The 19,390-nt window shown below is 57.3% G+C and overlaps 1 protein-coding gene across 4 annotated transcripts in view; it reads right to left on the bottom strand.

Moving 5' to 3' along the window:
• The window catches only part of TBC1D22A (TBC1 domain family member 22A), a 334,217-nt gene that overhangs the window by 87,942 nt on the left and 226,885 nt on the right, over window positions 1-19,390 (bottom strand). For 3 of the 4 annotated variants that reach the window (XM_025456232.3, XM_025456222.3, XM_049115233.1), the window contains exon 11: window positions 7,344-7,471. The exons of the other annotated variant lie outside the window; for it this stretch is intronic. In XM_025456232.3, the coding sequence (XP_025312017.1) occupies window positions 7,344-7,471 (128 nt within the window). The remainder of the gene's footprint in view (window positions 1-7,343; window positions 7,472-19,390) is intronic. 4 annotated transcript variants of the gene reach the window in all.

The raw sequence follows: 19,390 nt of genomic DNA on the forward strand, positions 1-19,390 counted from the left end.
ATTTACTGCCAGCCTCTTGAAGAGCGTGACTGAAGCCACTCTTCAGGGTATGGACAGTGGAAGTATCCTAATTAGAATTCAGGTGGCCTTTGGATAACACGAGGAAAGAATTTAATAGATGCTTTAAGCCAAATGAAGTCATCTTGCAATACCTGGCAGAAGAACATTTTTTTTTCTTAAAACGAAATCCCCGGGTTGTAGGAAGCGTTAAGCCTCCAAGGCCCCATCAGCACCACCCTCGTTTACCAGAGCGGTCCTTGGCTCAGAAAGGAGGAGGGGAGCCCACACGCCCAGGGGCTGGGCGGTGCTGGAGAAGGCAGGTGGAAGGTGGCATTCACAGGGACACACTCCCACTCAAGGGCCCGGTCCCGCAGCGGCTCACGCCCCCAGTACCAGACCCCAGCCGGAGCGGCAACTGTCCCCTAGGACCCAGCTCTCCCATTTCCCTCGGGAAAGCCATTGGTGTCCTTCACTTCAGGAAGTGCCCGGCGGCACACTCACTTCCGAATCTGCCTCACAGGACCCTGGGGTGGAAGGGACCCCGGCCCGGGGCAACGTCCCCACCACCCAGCCAGCTTCCCTCACTGCACCAATGGCAATCTCTGTGAGCTAGGAAACGCTCTGGACTGCCCACCATGTAACCAGCCCTCCGTCCCCTTCCCGTCCCGTGTGCCTCCCCACTCACCGCCACACCACTCAGACAACGGGGGTCACCTCAACACAAGCTCAGGTCAGCCCAGCCCACCCAGAGTGCACCTGTCTACAGCCATCAGCAGCCAAGGCACTGCTATGCGGGGCCCACGGGCCTTCCAGGTGGAGCCACCTTCTCCTCACCCCGACCTACTGACCCCACCACCCCCTTCCCAGGGCGGCACCCCACGTAAGGCAGCCACTCACTGAATGGGCTGTTCAATTTAAATTTGAATAAATTATAATTAAAAATTCAGTTCCTCGGTCACATTTTTCCATGTTGAATAAGCCACTGTGCCCACAGGCTACCCCACCGGACACTTCCATTACCCTAGAACCTTCCACTGGATGCCTTGCTCCAGAATCCCTCCCACTGGCTCTGTGCATGCCTGGGCTTCCTCCCCACTGGGCTCCCTCACCCCACCCCACCCCACTGGCACCCCAGCCAGGCCCCCTCGCACGGTCACGTGCCTGCAAACCCACACGTCACTCCCGTGTCCTGGCTATTGTGAACAATGAACACGGGGGTGCATATGCCTCACGAGATGCTGACCTCGTTTCCTTGGCATAAACAAATAGTCAAGTTGCACATTGAACATCAATATACAAAAATCAGCTGCGTTTCTCTACCCCGATGATGAGCTATCAGGAACTACCCCACGGACAAGTGCCTTGAATAAAATAAAATACTTAGTGAATCCAACCACAGAAGTGACAGGACTGCACACTAGAAACTGAACACTGACGAACAGAACTGAGGATGAAACAGATGGAAAGACAGCCTGTGCTCGTGGACCCGATGAATTAATAGGGTGAAAGGCCCACAACCCCCAAAGCCAGCTGCAGACTCACCGCAATCCCCATCAAAATTCCAATGACACTTTTCACAGAAATAGAAAAACAAACCTAAATTCATATGGAACCACAGCAGACCCCGAGCAGCTACAGCAATCCTGAGCTGGCTGATATTCTAATGCCATTTAGCACAAAAGCAGCGCAGTCCAGAAACTTCACCCCAGTCTCTGGCCTTGGGGAAACCCACATTTGCGACCCCTGTGGGCCAGTCTCCTCCCTGGCACGGTCCTCTCTGGTGGACACCCCACGAGGAGGCAGAGCAGAAGCATAGCAGATGCATGACTGCAGCTCACCCCAGACCACATCTTGGTCAGGGAGCCCTCGTCAGCAGAGCACGAGGCACATCCTCTGCGTGATCTTGGGGGGGTCCAGCAGCCAGGCTCAGACACGATGGCAGCTTCTGTCCCCAGACTTCTGGACATAAAGGCAGCTGGGGACACGGGGAGGGAGGGCAGGTAACGATCTACCTCTGTGCCCTCCCTGGACCCTGCGGCTGCAGGCAGAGGCCCTAGGAGCAAGGCCTGGGCCTCAGAAGGCAGAGCCCGTGGGGTCCCAAGCCATAAACACAGTCCTGGGCCTGCCAGGGTCACTACAAACAGAGGCCACATTTGTGCCATTTTGTCACAGATAAGCAACTGCACAGAATGTGCATGAAATGCGAGGATGGTGAGGGAGGGGCCGCTGAGGCCAAATCCTGCTGGTGTCCTGCCTGAAGCAGCTCGAGGAAGATGGGAACGAGTGGGGTTGGGGACCTGCAGCCTCACTCGATGCCCAGGCACCAGCAGGATGTACCAGCCGGGCCCTGGGAAGTGCGGCTGAGCCCCCTTCCTGCCATGATCTCGCCCTCCACCCCAAAGGTTTAACCCAGGGAAGTGCCCAGACCCCAGTGGGATGGTACCTGGACATAGGCCCTCCACATAGCTAATTATAGGGGGTCATAAGGGCAGCGCCCTGATCTGATAAACCTGGTGCCCCCATGGGAGGAGGAAGATGCGTCAGACAGCGCCTGCTCCACGTGAACAGGGGAAAGGACACGTGAGGACCGGGGAGGGGGCAGCCGTCCGCCAGCCAGGGGCACAGCTCTACCAGGAATCAACTGTGCAGACACCCTGACCTCAGACGTCTGTCCTCAGACTGCGAGCAAACACCTGCCTGCCGTGGTGGTTGGTGGTGGCGTGAGCTACGGCAGCACCTGACTCATCCTCCTTTGGAGGGTGTGACCCTGGGGGTGTTCTCATCACATGGAGCAAGATGGGCAGGACCTCGGGAGCCCCAGGAAGTGGGGGACGTGCCTGGGGAGGGCGCTGCTAAGCATGGACAATATGGACAATGAGCCAATACTGATGCACGGCTGCCGAGTAGTGTCCACACTTCACTCAGTTCTCCTTATTTGCCTCAGGCTGTCTGCCGCCCGAGGGCGCCGTCCAGGATACGACATCCAGTGATCCCGTCTTCTTGGGGTTCTCCGGGTCAGGACAGGTCCTCAGATGTAGCTTTGCTCTGACGACCCCGACAGTTCTGAGGAGCACGGGGCAGGACGTTGCAGAACGTAACTGGGGACGCATCTGATGTTCCTCTGGGGGGGCGGTCTGGGGCCGCGGGTCTGGGAGGAAGGCCGCAGGTGGGGCGCTCTCCTCGTCCTGCCACTCTGGGCACCAGGCTGACCCTGCCACGTGACCTCGGTCTCGGGGCCGCGGCGTCCATCCGTCGGGCTCCCCATCCACACTGCCCTCTGGAAGGGGGTCCGTGTGCCCGGCCCCGCTGGGGGGGTTGTGCCCCAGCTCCTCCAGGGCGGGCTCGCTTCGTCCTTTATTTGGAACTCCTCTGGGCGGGAGACTAACCTGTGGGGTCTTCCTCCATCAGCAGGACCCCCGCCGAACTCTGCGTTCTGAGTTATTTGCCTCGTTGGAGCTCTGGCCCCAGCATGGCTCCGTCCTGGGTGGTGTGAGCATGGCCTGTGCCCCGGCCCCGTGGGCGGCTCTGGGCCCACCTGCACACGTCCTGCCCCAGCCCCGCGGCCTGCCACTCCCTCAGGGGCCCCCGCTCCCTCTGGAGCACTGGGAGGTCGTGTGTGGAGACTAACCCGTGCGTGTAAGCACACGTCTATAAATATTTCCACGTGACCTCGTGTACCTGTATCAGGGGTCACCTGTCCCCGGGAGTGACAAAGCTTGCTCCCGAAGCACTGCTCCCTGTCCAAAACCTCTCCCTGGATGCTCACAGGACTCATTCCACCCTTCACTCAGGTCCCAGCTCAGCCCTGCACGAAGTGGCCGTCCCCAAACCCACAGGGAGAGGGGCAGCTCCCAACGCCCTGGCTCCTTCACAAGGGCTCCCACGGTCACAGCCTGCGCTGACGTCACCGCCTCAGCTCCCCCGGCACCAGGAGGACTGCAGGTCCGGCCAGCTCCGGGATCTAGGCTGTTCCCCTCAATCAGGCAGGACAATCTGCACGGGCCACTTCCCCTCACTCTCCCTCACACGCAGCTCCCTGCACCTCACTATCCTCTTCACAGCAAGAATCACGATGTAATGTGAGCCGCGTTCACCAAGGGCTCATTTCTGGACGCTCCTGCATCTGTCCCACTGGGACATCAGTGCCACGAGGGGCTTCTTATGTCTGCCCAAGGCCCAGCACGGCACCTGGTACACACAGGCTCCTGACACGTGTTCCTGAAAGCAGCATCCGCACAGGTGGGAGCAGGAGGCTGACAGGAGGCCAAGAGCCACACACCGTCTAGCACCCGGCCTGCAGGGGTGACTGCGAAGCCAGGCCACACCCCATGCTCAGGGACCCCCGCTGCTTCATGCCCTACCTTTCCCTGGAACACGAGAGTCATGTCAGGTACCGCTCACACTCCAGCTCTCCGTCCACAGCGACGGCGAACCCAGCTGCCGCTGCATTGCGGGCAGGACACGTGCTTACGGGGCAGCCCTGCTCTTGAGCATTCCCTTTCACACGACACTGCCACTCAGGCCTGCTCCCTCCAAGTGACTCTCACAAGAACCTGTGGGAGGCATCCACCGGCCCACCTCGGGGTGGTCTCAGAGGAGCCCTTAGGGGGTCCGTACGGGGGAGTACCCGCACGCTCGCATGGCTGAGGGGCTGCAGGGGCCTTCTGTCCAGGTGCCCGTGAGCATCAGTGAACGACAGCACCCAGGAAGGAACTTCTGCTCAGCTGGAGGCCAAGGGCCGGCATGTTACCACCCTCCCTCCACCATCATCCTGCCGGGAGTCACTCCAGCCGCAGCTCCGTGCTGGGACCGTGCTGAGGGCAGAGGGGAAACTGTGGGGACGTGCCTCCCAAGGGATCCTCAGCAGGGCTGCCCATGCCCCCCGAATCTGCCACCAGCACAGGACAGCAGGGTCCCTCAGGGCCAAGAGACTGCAAGCCCCGGGCCAGCCTCCTCAGAGCTCACAACATCACTGTCCAGTCACGGCAGTGCAGCGCGGGCACTGTCAGGCTGGGAACCCCGCCCCTGACCCCCTGCCTGCCAACATGGGGTCCATCCTCGCTCACCTGAGAGCAAAGCCCGCGCACCTTCTCACTGACATGGATGCAGGGGCTCGCTTGGAGAAGAGAAGGGAGGGTCAGGGAGAAACAGCAATGAAACCAGAGCATGGCCTGGCTGACCGAGGGCCCCTGAGGGCCTCACCCCTAGCCGCAGGCCGGGGGTGAAGGAAACAGGCCCAGGGGTCTCTCTCATCCCAGGTGATCGGCATCCACATGCCGGGTGAAGGGTGGAACCCACCCTTTCCGCGGTGCAAGGACGGGGAGCCGAGGGCAGAGCTGGCGGCCAAGTCCCATGGCCGAGGCTCTCCGGGAGGGGCCAGCCCACAACAGCTGAACCGCTCTGACAGTGGGCGCACTATGCCCAGGAGCAGGGGCCACCTCCCTGAAGCATGGGCTGCTTCTCCATCGTTTGTGCTCTTAAATGCCCGTCTCCATGCCTGTGAGGATGCACCTCATTCATCTCCACACCACTCCCTCGTCAGGAGCCTGGGACGGAGCAGGTGCTCTCGAAACCCTCCGAGGACACATGCCCCCAGAGGACTTCAAGCCCCCATGAGGGGTTAAAGAGCTACTAAACCTACCGTGGCCCAGCTGGTAAACACCCCACTTTAGGGGAGAGTAATCACCCGAATGCCATCCTCTGATTACTATGTATTTTCATTGCCAAAAGATGTAATACAATTTCATGGTTACTTGGGCCTGTAAAATAGAAATACCCCCAATTTTTAAGATATGAAAAGGTTTATGAGCGGGTACCGTCAGTTCAAGAATGAGCCCATGGTACAAATGAGTCAATTCATGACAAAATTTAATTTCAGGAAAATTAATGCAATAAAGATGCCACAACTGTACTTAAAGTTTTAATACCTATTAGGAGTTTTAGCGAAGTGGTGCAGGACCACAGACGCACAGATCCATTTCCTAGCTCCTCACGATGCAATTGACTTCATACCTAATTTATCTGTAATGGGGACAGCATTACAAGGAGCTGTGTATTTAACGAGGGGGCCAGGGTCTTCAACGGCCGAACCCATCACAAATGGAGAGCGTTCCCATGTCACGGGATATTAAGTCTGTTTCCTACAATGCTACTGAGACCCGGTTAATAGCACCAGGCTGACGGCCACGTTCACCAAACAGCCCAGGGAAGGCTTTATGTCCCAGCAAACGTCAGTGGCCAGAAATTCTGTAACTGCCAAGTACCCAAAGAAGCAAAACAAAGTGGGGGATCTGGATGCAAGCAACATGAGTCGTCAAAATTTCTGCAGTGAGCATTATCAGAATAAGCAAGCCACAAAAACAGAAAGCCAAGTCAGAGCACTGGACGTCAGAAGCACGAAGCACCCCGAGTCCATGCGGGACACAAGGACCTCCCTCCCGCAGGATCAGAACTCTGGGGTGCTGCTCTAGCAGACTACCGTGACGCTAAGCACAGAGTCAGACGCAGCGGCCGCCGGGCCAGGAACAGCTGGAGCTCCAGAGATCAGCTGGAACTCCTATCCCACCGGCAGGATGCAAACCAAGGCTCCTTCCATGGAGGGAAGGAGAGGGATAGGTAGGACCCGCTCTACAGGGCCTCCCGCCTCCCTACTCGGCAGCTGCTGTGCACCCCCTTTCCTGGTCCAGGGCCCATGAGGGGCCAGCGCTCGGTGGAGTAAAAACCTGCCTCTCAGAGCCAAGAACCAGCCTCCCCTGGACTCCACTCCAGGTCCCACGGAGGCTCCTGCTCTCTGTGAGTGACGATGAAAAGCAGGCGTGTAAGCCCCGCAGGGCGGCCTCAGCTTCAGCAAACATCTCCAGCAAAATGAAAAGGTGCTAGAATAAGCAATGGGACACTCGAGGGAACAAAGGTGGTTTGTTCCAGAAAACTCAATCTCCTGAAGAAATGAATTTCACCAAAATCGGTGGAGAGAAAATTTCATATCGCACTGAATCTGTCAGTGACTTAAAAAAAAAATCTTTATTATAAGTGACTCAAAACAGACAACGTGTGAGTCCTGAGTGTGAATGTTTGTGGCAGCCGCAGCACAGACGTAAGCCGACTTACAAGCCTCCCCACTGCACCCCGGGACCCTGGCAAGGATGCTGTCTCGGCACCATCGGAACAAAACACAGCTACAAACACAATTACAGGAGGGTCTTCCTCGCGGTTCTGTCTACTCGGGACAAGGACACCAGAAAAGGACTTCGGAACAACCACCTGTGCCCGAGCAGACGCCAAGCGGGAAGAGGCCGGTGGCAGGAGGCAGCGAGCGGGGGCAGGGCGAGGTGCGGGCAGCTCACCTGGTAGGTGTCCCACAGGCGGATGGTGCAGTGGAGGGGCACTTCCCGCATCAGCAGGTTGTTCATCCAGCGGAAGGCGAACTGCAGGTACCTCACCTCGTGCTGGTCCAGGTGCCGGTGGACTTGCTCTGCATGAGACAAACAGAGACCCCCAGGCTGTGAGGGAGAGCCCCCGGGGGCCGCCCTGGAACCACCCACTCCAACCGCCTGATGCCCAAGCAACGTCCCCAAGGGGCCGGAGAAGTCATCCTTATTAGAAGAGTGCAGATAGACTCTTCCTCGGGGAAAGTGAGCAGCGGGGGTGCCGTGACAGTCACAGCGGCAAGGGTGGCTCCCGGGTCATGTGCATGTGACCCCAAGGATGCCTCCCCACCCCGTTGTGACAAGCAGCAACTCCGCAGCTTGGACCTCGTGCTCCCCACCCAGGCCTCTCTGCAGGGAGGCTCCAGAGCTCCATGAAGCTGCACAGTCTGTGGACCCTGGAGGTGCCACTGCAGGGAGCAAAGATTCTGGGGCTCATGGTGGCCCTGTGACTTCCCAACATTCTGCCCCATAAAGATCTGCTCCAAGTGGCCTGGGAAGCACCCGTGCGATTTCACAGGACAAGCAAATATTGCCAAACGGGTCCTGCCTGGGAACTGGAACCCTCCATGCAGACTCCTCAATCAGGGCCCACCAAGAGCTGCTAAAAGCACTTTTTCCGCATACGTTTTCCTTCTCTCTGGGGCTTATTACCTTCCCCTGTAACCAGCCCTGAGAAGTGACCCTGAAAAAAGTTCATACATTTTCCAGCTCTCCCCAAAAAAGTTCTAGAACTAACAAATAAATAAGTGTTAGTGTTTTGCTGCTTACTGGTTTGTTTTCACTCGTGTTCCTGGTAACTTGCAGCACTGCAGCAACAAGGCTTTCCTAAGCACTAAGTATGGGGTGGGGGTACGAGGGGTGGGAGGACCCTGTCCTGAGACCCTCTGCACCTTGCAGACAGGCACTGTGGCTGAAGCATGAGTTCTTGGCTGGGAGGAGCTCTTGCCTACAGGAGGGGGAGGCTGGCCACAGAAAAGTTCCGGACGGCTCTGGTTCTCGCACGTGGAGCCAGTTCCTTCACTGGCTCTGCTACGACATCCCACCCCAAGCCACTGCTGTCCCTGGCTGTGCAACAAACACGCCTGGGCACCCTCGTGTGGCCGGCGGGGCAGGACACATGCGGGCTGGGTGTGGGGGAACAGCTGAGCCACGCAGTACAGCAGACCCAGCAACACCCTGAAGAACAATCCCAACAAGACAGTGAGTGACTACTCAGGGGTGAGAAGAACCGCACAGGCTGATGATTGAGCCCTTGCAGCCAGCTGGGAGCAAGGTGCCAGGGAGGGGCTGGCAGGACTAGGCTGTGGAAGACCCCAGAGGCCCTGGCCACATGCTGCCTCTTCCGGGACAAATCTGGGTCCGAGGGCTCCAGGCGCAGCACAGGGCAGGCTGGGCCCAGGGTGCGGAGGCCAGGAAGCAGGCAGAGAGGGAGGCTCCTCCGGCTGGGGTTTGCTCACCCCAGTATTCAGCTCCTAAGGGCAGGGGCCCCTCTCCCAGGAGGGGCGATTCACATGCTGGGAGGGGGCATTGACCAAGCCCATGCAGGTTCGAAGGAAGACCCCTGCGTTTCTACATTACCAATCCCACTTGTCCTCCCCCGTGAAAGCCTAAGGAGGAGAACATTTCTGTGGACAAGGGGCTGGGATGGCGTGTGAACTGGGGAGCCAGGCGCTATCAGGGCTGGCGTCAGCAGGAAGCGTATGGGGCCACGCTAGGGCAGTAAGAACAGGTCACCCTGAGAAATCTCAAAGCCATTCTTACAGTAAAGCAAATAAATATGCAGTATGAAATGAAGTCAATCGTCATCGTTGGCTTTTAAGATAGAACCTAAGCTTTCAACGGAAAGTCCTCTTCATCCTGGGCCCCTCTGAGCTCCATCCTGAGTCCTCGGCCTGCAGACAAGGGCCTGGCCCCCTGCCCTGGGGGCCCAGGGCCCAGGTGAGCGCAGGCTGGAGGCCCTCAAGGAGTTCAGGTCTGAGCGACCTCTGGGACCCGGGGAGCACAAGGCCAGCTCAGGGGTGGGCTGGCCTGACGAGCGGGGCCACAGGGGCTGACTTCGGTGGTCCCCACACCAAGCTGCGCAGCACCCGCATCTCAGGGGCTGAGAACATAGGTTCTGAGGCTCATCTCAACTTTCCTGATCACAGTCTTTCGGGGGCGGGGGGTCTGAGTCTGTGTTCAGTCAGGTCTCCAGAAGATTCTGATGTACTGGGAACCTTTGCAGGCACCCCAGGGGACAGAGGACAGACACCAGGACTCTACCCTCACACATGGGGTCTCTGTTCTAGAAGTTCTGTGCATAGGACAGGGCAGGCACAACCCACAGGTGGTGCCTCACTGGTCTTTTTAACCATGTTCTTCTCATCAGCTTATATTTTATTAAATACAATTAATTTTTTAAAAACTTAATTTCACCACCAAAGAGAAGTTTCCACTCACTCGAGCGGAGGATAAAGTGGCCAGCAGTCAACGGCGTGGCACTAGGCAGGGCCTCCCCAGCAGAAATGAGTCACAGCTTTTCATGGACAAGAGCCCCCAGACAGGAGAGGGCAATCCTCTCCCCGTGTCCCTAGCCGTCAGCTCGGGAGCGCTTAAAGCCACGAGGGGGTTTCTCTCCAGATGTCCTGAGGGTCCCATCAATGGCCCACGGTTTGAGAAACACTGGTCCACAGATACAACTGGAAAGCCTCAGAATGCACCTCGTCCTCAGCCCCCAGACTCCCAACACGCCCCACAGGGAGTTTCCCTCGGGTGGCTGACGACACCCCTTCAATGCCCAACCAACCACCGGGCCCTCCCCTGGGCCTCCTCAGCCGTTCCGGCGCAGCGCCACTCACGGCCAAACACTGGGGGAGATCTCTGAAGCTGCCCGTGCGGTCAGCCTGTCCCTCTCCTTGCTGCTACGAACACCCGGAGAAAAGCATCTCCCGTGGCACCTGGCCTTCACGGCTGAGGGTGCATGCCCGGCCTGGGGCAGGTACTGGGGGCCAGTCACCTCTGTGCCCCCTGCCCCGGCACACACCAGGCGCCTGGCAAGGGTCTGCGAGGCGCCTGAGCGAGGGCAGGAGGGGGGCAGGAGCGTGCAACTGCACGGAGGACCCTGTGACCACACCGGGCACGGATACAGCCCCAACCACCCAGCCTCCCCTCCGCCTCTGCTCCCGCAGTCAACACCAAGGAGCGTTCTCAGCAACGCGGCGGGACACTGTGTTCTTTGTAAAGAACTGAAGAATGATTTCTAGCCTGCAATTATCCTCAGCTCTGAAACCAAAGCTCATGAGAGCTCCAAGGGCCCTGAGTGGCCCTTCCATCCAGGCCTGACTGCTGCCAAGGGCAGAAGCCCCACCGGCTGACGGCCAGCCTCCACCACCACCCAGGGCACGGACTCAGGCGCTCCAGTTAGCCTGAAATTCAAATATGAGAACCCTAGAAAACAGCAGTTTAGAGAATTTCTGATTTTACTGAAGAAGCCTCCTTCACATAGAAAAAGTATACAGTTGGCAGCATGGAGAAGACCAGCAGGAAGAGGGTCGACACTGGGCAGACGGGACCACCGCCCGACAACGGCCCGGGAAGAAGGGAGGCCGACACAGGGTGGCTCCCAGGATGGGCAGCTCCCGGGACAGGTTGGTCCTGCCGGTGGCTCCTGGCCCCACCGGTGGCTCCTGGCCCCACCAGCTCCTGGTCCCTGCTGGTGGCTCCTGGTCCCTGCCGGCGGCTCCTGGCCCCGCTGGTGGCTCCTGGCCCCCACTGGCGGCTTCTGGCCCCACTGGTGGCTCCTGGCCCCACTAGCTCCTGGTCCCCGCTGGTGGCTCCTGGCCCCGCCAGTCACCCCGGCCTGCTGCTCTACAGAGACAGCTGGGCCATGCCAGTGGCTCGTCCACCAGAGCAGGACAGGCCCCAGCGCTACAGCAGGTCAGCAACCCGGGGCCTCCTGAGGCACAGCGGCCGGCCCACCTATCCCAGTCAAGTCATCCTTGTGGCCACGGCACCACCCCGACGCCATCAGAGACAGCAGTGGGTCGGTCACGGGGTTAACGGTTGGGAAGGAAAGACTAACTCTGAGTTTACCGACGTGGATTCACGTTATGTTTTCAGGGGCCGCTGCACACTGCTCCACACCCTCTGCTCCTGCGCGGGACACCACGGGCTATTTGCTGAGGGAGCATCAGGCCACTGAGGGAGGCCGTCACCCAGGCTCTCCCTGGGGTACCAGCAGTGGGTCTTCCCCCGGACCCTGGCCTCCTGCGGGCCGGGGACTCCATTGCCTGGCGTGCAGGCAGTGCTGGGCACCACGCTGAGGGAGACGATGGCCAGAACTGGAGGTTCTCAGGACGTGGCAGGACAGAAAGCTGGGAGACGAGCTGCCCACAGGACTTAAGGACAGAACGGCCTCTGCCTCCCCAAGCAGGCCCACGCGCGGCTGTAGTGCTTCCAGCCCGTGTAGGAGAAGGTCACCAGTTTACAAACTGGGGAAACAGCTCTGAAAACGTGCCTGGGAGGCATGAGTCACCTTTCTAATGTAAACTGGCAAGCGCACAGATTTGAAAAATTAAACACATATTTCTGGAACATCTACCACTGAAGTGACCCAAGAAACCATAAAGATTAACCCTTTCTCTTCTACAGTGAGTTCCACGTGAAGTCGCAGGAGCAGAGGTACCAGGCAAGTTCCCACCTCTCCCCCGGGATGCAGACAGAGGCAGCCCCTGTCCTAGGCCTGGCCAGGGGGGCCCATCCTAGCCAAGCGTGATGACCCGCACCCTTCCTGAAGGGGTGAGGCCTGCAGGACCCTGACCCGGGGGCACGCCCACCCTGTGCCTGTGCAGTGAGGCAGGCTGGGTCAAATGTCCCGATGCAGGCCAGGCGGCAGTGGACTGGATGCGGGACTCAGGGCTGCCCCTCCCCGTGTCCTAAAGTGAGGCCTGCACTGCCAGGTGGGTGCGCGGCCTTGCCCTGTGTCTCTGGGTACCAGCTCCAGGGCACAGCGACTGCCCACTGCCCGTGTGGGGAGGCAGAGACATCAAGAATGACCAGAAACCCGACGCCCTGCTGATCCCACAAGGACACAGGCAATGTCCTTCCAGAGCAAAGGCTCCTCATCTATCGCTCTTCCCGGGAGGATTTACCAGCCTCCTCCCACCCCCACATACCTGGCTGCCTGGGAGAGGACACTACCAGGCAAATGAGGCCTGCGGCCTGCCCTCCAATAGCTCAGCAGCCGAGAGGAGAGAAAATTCAACCTCGAGTCTCACATTTATCTGCTTCATCAGAATAAGCAGCCCTGCACGCCCAGCCTTCTCTCTGCCAGGTGTGGGCCTCGGAGGCCCTGGGCGGCACTGAGAAGGCCAGTCCCCTCCCTGCCCCTGTGGCGGGGCTCTAAGCCCCAGGCATGAGCTGAGAGGAGGCACCCCGAGGCCGCCCCCCCCCCCAGCCACCCCCGATGGCTCAGACCCGCAGGAGCCACGGTCCCACCACCAGCACAGCATCGCTCCTGCCAAGGTGGCTTCTCTGGGAGGAAGTGGTGGAGAGTGACAAAGTGGACCCACTGCCCGCCCTCCCAACCCTCCTCCTGGTTGGGTGGGACTCCTGGCAGGGCTGCATCCTGTCTGGAACGCGTAGAAAAATGGACTAAACTCGGCACATTACTTTCAATTTATAGACGTCAGGGCTGCAAACATATATGCTGAAAAGCTTCATTTTTCCTATTTGATAAGTAATTGTGAGCAGATGCTCTTTCGCTGATGAAGGTAATTTGGTTAGCAATAATTCTGAATTTGGAATTTCCTGTTTCCCTGGAAATAAGAGTGTACGTACGAATGAGTGGGCAGATGTAAGTATTGTCATCTTTCACGTTGAAAAGTTTTGTTTTTTTTTTTCACAAAACCCTCCATGGCAAGCCAGGGCACTGCCATCGTCACGGTGTCCCCAGAAGGTGGCCGTCATGCTGGCATGCACAGAGGCCGCCAAAATATTTGCCGGACCCTTTTCTCAGTACTTTAAACAGCAGATCTACAGATTGAAAATTCTGCTGAAACATCTTGTCTTCTTGATTAAAAATAAAAATACATTATGCAAACACACTGTGTCCAGGATTTATGCTAAAGAGGACAAAAACAAGGATCCCATTGACTTGGCATAAAAAAACACACACTGTCTGCCCTGCAGACACTACTTAGATTTATTTGCCCAAAGAGTAAGGTAAGTGCTCACACTTAGGTACCTGACAAAGAGCGCCGTGCAGAGCCCCTCCACAAAGCTGAGAACAGACATGAATACACCACACCTCTGCCGGGCACGGTATGAATAGGCTTTGATTTGGAAGGAAGATTTCAATTCTCTATCAGGCAAGGAGATAAAAAAGGAACAAAACAAGGGCCACCTGACAGTGAACGTGGGCCTCTCCGCAGCTGAGAAGCCCTGTGTCTGGGCCCACCCACGCTCAGGGTTTGCAAGCCTGGTGTATGTTAACACTGCGGCTGGAAAAGGCAGGCCCCATAGGGAGGCAGGGCCCACATGCATCCACGGGCCCGAGGACCCTCGCTGTGTCGGGGGCACAGGGGCACGGCCAGGAGGAAGGGGCCGAGTCGGAGAGCGGCAGGAGTGGGCCTGTCCCAGCCAGCTCCATGACAGGGAGGCCTAGGGCTCCCCATTACAGACCCCACAGAGGCCCCCACAGGGATGGAGGGTCTGAGCTGGAAGGGGACGGGGGTGGATACACAGGGGAAGTAAGGAGACAGAGCAGAAACCAGCACCTGTGATTCCACCCTCGAAGCACAGGACACTCCCGACAAATCCCTGCAGACAAACGGTCTTGCCAGCCCCACACCAGGGGCAGGGAGGAGGCAGTGGCCTGAATCTGGGCTGCTGGCCTGTCTTCTCCCTTGGGCAGCAGGGGAGCCTGGGCCAGACCCTAAGGAAGAGTGCTAAGACCTCAGGTGTAGAATCAGGAGAGCCTGGGTTCAAATCCCAGGTCTGCTTCTGGAAAGTTCTTGGAGGCTCCCAGTGCCCTGAGGCCCTCCCCTGAGAAGCCTGCTGCCTCATAACACTCTCTGCAAAGTTCCTGGCATAGCAGCAGCCAACAAGAGGGGAGAGCCACGGCCCTGTGTGTGGCCAGAGGGCGCAGAGGATGCCAGGAAGGGCCTCCCGGGGCCAGCCCCACAGCACAGGTGCACAAGGGGGACTTGGTGAGGGCAAATCTGTCCCACGGTAGGTGTACTATCAATGGCAGCTGATCAATATTGCTACACCATGTGCTTCATCAGGAAACCATCAATGCAACCTTGTTGCATTTCAATAAGGATCACTACAATGTCTTCAAAAAAAAATTTTTTTTGCCATGGAAATTGTAATGGAAATCAATAGGAAGTGAGATTTATTGAGACAATTTAACACCATTTTAGGAATGTGCTGACGGCATAAAGAGACAAATCCCAACCCCTCACCTCCATCCTATGCCAAGAACCCAGGGCACCACGCGGGCCCCACAGGGGGACATTCCACACCTTCCTCCTGCTTCACGAGCCAGGAGCAGCACACAGAAGGTCAGTGAGAACCAACAAAGCCAGCTTCCGAGAAGTACCTCTGTAACGTCAAACACTGCAGATGCACCATTTTGCAGACTCTGGACCATGTGCCTGGTCAGAGGGGCCTCCTGGTTCCCTCGGGGGGCTGGCCTTGCCCCCTTCCTGGGAGGGAAGCTCTAAGTCCTCAGACATCCCCCAGGGCAGACTGTCCCTGTGATGCTAACAAGAGAGGTTCTGGTGAGTGCACCCCTCAGCAGGGTCGGGATGGAGACTAGGTGGGACCCTCGGCTGCCAGCTGTCAGGGAGAAGAGAGGAGCTGGAGACTGAGACCAACATGGGCCCCACGACCCAATGGCGCCCACATGAAGAAAGCCAACACACTCTGGACACACAGACCCGGGAGACCTTCCCAGCTGGTGGTGAACACTTGGATGGGTGGGTGGGTGGGGCAACATGGCCTGACTCCATGGGGGGGTGGCAAATGCCCAGACCCCACCCAATCTCATCCTACGCCTCTCTTCTTTTGCTGGGTCTTCCTTATCTGTACCTTTCACAATAAAACCACAATCACAGCATAATGCTTTCCAGAGCTCTGGGAGCCCTTCTAGCCGATTGCTGAACCTAAGGAAGCCACGGGAACTGCTGAATTTATGGCTACTGGGTCAGAAGTGCCAGCAGCCTGGGGACCATGGAGGGACAGCTGCCGTCTGAAGTGGGGCAGTCTGGTGGAGAACTGAGCCAGCCCTTAACCTGTGGGGTGTGACATCACCTCCGAGGGGTGAGCGGCAGAACTACATACCCACTTGGGGTACAAACAGAATACTCCTGCCACCATCAAATGGCCCTGAGGCTGTGATCCAGAAAGACATTAGGGCAGAGGCTAAACTGCAAATATATTCTCCCAAAATAACTGCTCCAAGGCTGGCTTTAACATCAAGGTCATGCCATGGGACTGCTCTCTTCTTAGATGCTGCACAAGGGCACGGGTGAAGGTGGGTCACCCCACAAGGCTGCTAACCGATCCTGAGCAGGAGAGCCTAACACGGTCACTGCACAGTGTCAGGGAGCGGTCCGAGTGCAGTCCCTCCAGGGCCCTGGGGCACAGACGCCACCCGCACCCTGGGGACCCAGCCTGCACACAGGCGGGGAGTGAGGTTAGGGCTCCCGACAGGATGTGAGAAAACAGTGTGTATCTGACACCACGACACACTATCTTCCCATCTTTAGAGAGGTATTAAGGCATATTTTTTTGACAGTAACATTATCTAAAATACAAGCTCTTCTAGAGCTACCCAGAATTGGAGCGACGAGGCGTTAAATCATTCTCACTTCGCAGATGTGCTCATGAGCTTCTCAACAAACGCCTGTGTTCGTATCAGGAAGCAACAACCAACCTGATTTATTAGAAAAGAACGCAGATGACAGAGCGACTTCCCCGGGCACCCAGAGCGCAGAGGCACGGACAGCCTGCCATGCGCACGTGCTCAGCAGCAGTGGCCCAGGCACCAGAAAAGGTGGCTGGACGCCGACCAGGTGGATGGGAGCCAGAGGTGGCCTGGCTTCTGGCTCCATCCCACCCAACACCCATACAAGCGTCTAGATGGGGACATGGTGAGGACACTGATGAGGGGTCCTAACTGAAGTCCTGAGATCTGATGGGCTGGCGGGGTGGGCCTGGCCTGGTCTGCAGCTGAGGCAGCAGTAAGCCCCCGGGGATGCGGGTGGGGGTCTCTCGGGGCTCGCCGAGCCCACCGACAGGGGTGCAACAGGAACTGTACCTGTGATGGTGGCCAGCAGAGCCCTGCTGGAGTGAGGGAGATGGGCTCTCATTCCCAGTGAGGTGGGGAAAAGAGGGGGGCTCTCGGGCATCAGCTGTCCTTCGTCCACTGGATTCATTTTCTGATTCCATATAACAAATGATCATCATGAATCTGTTATTTCCCCCGTGGCTCTGAGTCCAGACAGGACCTTGCTGGGTCCACCGCTTGGGGCTTTGCAAAGCTGCAGTCAAGGCTGCACTCTCCTCCAGAGTCTGGACTGAGAAGCGCTCACCTCCAAGTTAATTCAGGGTGTTGAAAGAACTCAGTCCCCTGCCGGTGAATGCCCGAGGGCCCCAGCCCTCTGCTGGCCATCAGCTGGAGGCCACCCCCATGTCCTGGCCACGTGAGCTCCTCCGGCATGGCAGCCTGCTCCAGGAATAGTCGGAATCTCTAGGTCTTCTGCTAAAATGGAGTCTCAGATGCTGTAATATAATCACGGGACAGATAGCCCGTCACCCCATCTCCATGGAGCCAAGGACTCACCCAAACCCAGCAGCAGAGTGGATACCAGCAGGAGAGACTGAGAGTCACCAGAGGGCCCATCCTGCATGTTCACTCCCTGCATCTGCTTTGGCAGGAGCAAACCATGTGAGCCTATGACACGCCAGCCCCTGTGCTCCCCTTTCCAGCGGGTGGGGAAGAGAAAGGCCTGGGCTGCCCGCAACTCCAGCCGTAGCCAGGAGCCAGGAGAGCTAAGGAAGGCTCTGCTAGACCTACACCACCAAACCAAGAGGCAATGCCCTTTTTCAAATGAGACAGAAAGCAGAGAAAAAATAAACTCTGAGCTAAACAAGCACATGGCTCAGATACACCGTTTGCAGGTTGTCTCATCAGCAAGAAGAGAGCCCTAACACGACCCAAATCTGCAAGGAAGTTGAAGATGAGGAGCTTCCCCAGAAGTGTTCCTTCCACCATGGCATATTTTAAAACTGAGAACACTGCACGAAAATACCCATCTGAGTTCAGACCACGACCTGCGATTCCCACGCCTGGGCTGGCAAGCAGGTCTGTGCCTGCCCACGGTCGAGACTCAGTGCAAGCACCACTGCCCTCCTGAAGCCTTGCTGACCTCCACCAGAAGCTGAGCCCACCGAGCCGCCTGCAGACTTCCGGGAGAAGATGGACAGCACATTCGTGGCCTTGATGGTCAGCACAGCCATCTCGCCCATTAAACTGTGAGATCATTATTGACTGGGTTCCTTCGATTTTTTTCAACACCCAGGACTGAAAGGGCAAGACAGTAAGTTTTCCATGAAAGTGGAAAGGATGGATGCATGGATAGATGGACAGATGCACTGATCAATGGATACCTTGATGGGTGGACAGACAAATGAGGGATGGATGGATGGATGGATGGATGGATGGATGGATGGATGGTTGAAGGCTGGGTGAGCAGATGGATCGGGGGAGACAGAATGAACTGCAGGAGGCTAATCAAGAAGTAAAGGGAGAGACACATGGGGAGCTCAGTGATTGAGCGTCTGCCTTTGGCTCAGGGCGTGATCCTGGGGTCCTGGGGTCGAGTCCCTCATCAGGCTCCCCACAGGGAGCCTGCTTCTCCCTCCATCTATGCCTCTGTGTATCTCACATGAATAAATAAACAAAATCTTTAAAAAGAAAAGAAAAAGAAGAGAAAGATGGATGGGATGGATGAAAAGCATCTTTCCAAATCAAGTTCTAGGACTCTGATATTCTCCTCATCATAAACCATTACCAAAGAGCAGAATCTAGTTGAGGGAATTGACTTGTTTTTGAGGGAAAGAAGGCATTTCTTTCTACACCTTTGGACACAGACACGAGTATGTAATAAAGATAATAAAACTGAACCACACATATGAGCACATCTTTATTCTGGCTTGCACTCTTACCTAGAAAAAAAATTGTAGAGTACATGTAGTCTCACTCAAAAACTTTAAAAATTACTAGTTTATAATCTGTAGTATACATTTGAAGGGAACAGGACGCAATCGAGCACATACTGGGAGGACAGCGTAACAGGTCATAACAACTCAATCAACGCCCGGCATTCCCACACATCCTGACAGGTCCTAATGACATTCTCTACCACCTAAAACCTGTCAACAGCTCTCATGAAGGTGCCAGGGTCCTGACCAGGCCCCTTCCTTCTCCTCCCACATCAGTGGTACACTCAACATCGAGGAACAGGCTCCCTGGGAACAAGGATTTCTAGGGCCCAAATTCTCTGACCATGGCTGCGTCCTGATGTCATGTCTCTGAGTACTGGGCTAGGGGGAAATGCACAGATGGGGTCTCCAGGCCCTTGCCAGCCTGCCCCAGCACACCCCACCCCGTCTACACCCCAGGCCCTGCCAGCCTGCCCCAGCACACCCCGTCCTCACCATCTCCCCCGGCTCTCCAGGCCTGGCCAGCCTGTCCCAGCACACCCCACCCCATTTACACCCCAGGCCCACACCAGCCTGCCCCAGCACACCCATCCCCACCATCTCCCCCACGGCCCCCCACACTGCCCCCGCTGCTCACACAACCACCCACAGGTCCCAAAATGGTCCTGCCACTTCACACCACCATTCCCTCAGTCACCACAGCAAACACCCACACGAGACTCAGAGCCACTGTCGGTCTTCTGCAAAGCCTT

The sequence above is a fragment of the Canis lupus genome, chromosome 10 (assembly GCF_003254725.2).
Source record: "Canis lupus dingo isolate Sandy chromosome 10, ASM325472v2, whole genome shotgun sequence".
Taxonomy (NCBI): Eukaryota; Metazoa; Chordata; class Mammalia; order Carnivora; family Canidae; genus Canis; species Canis lupus.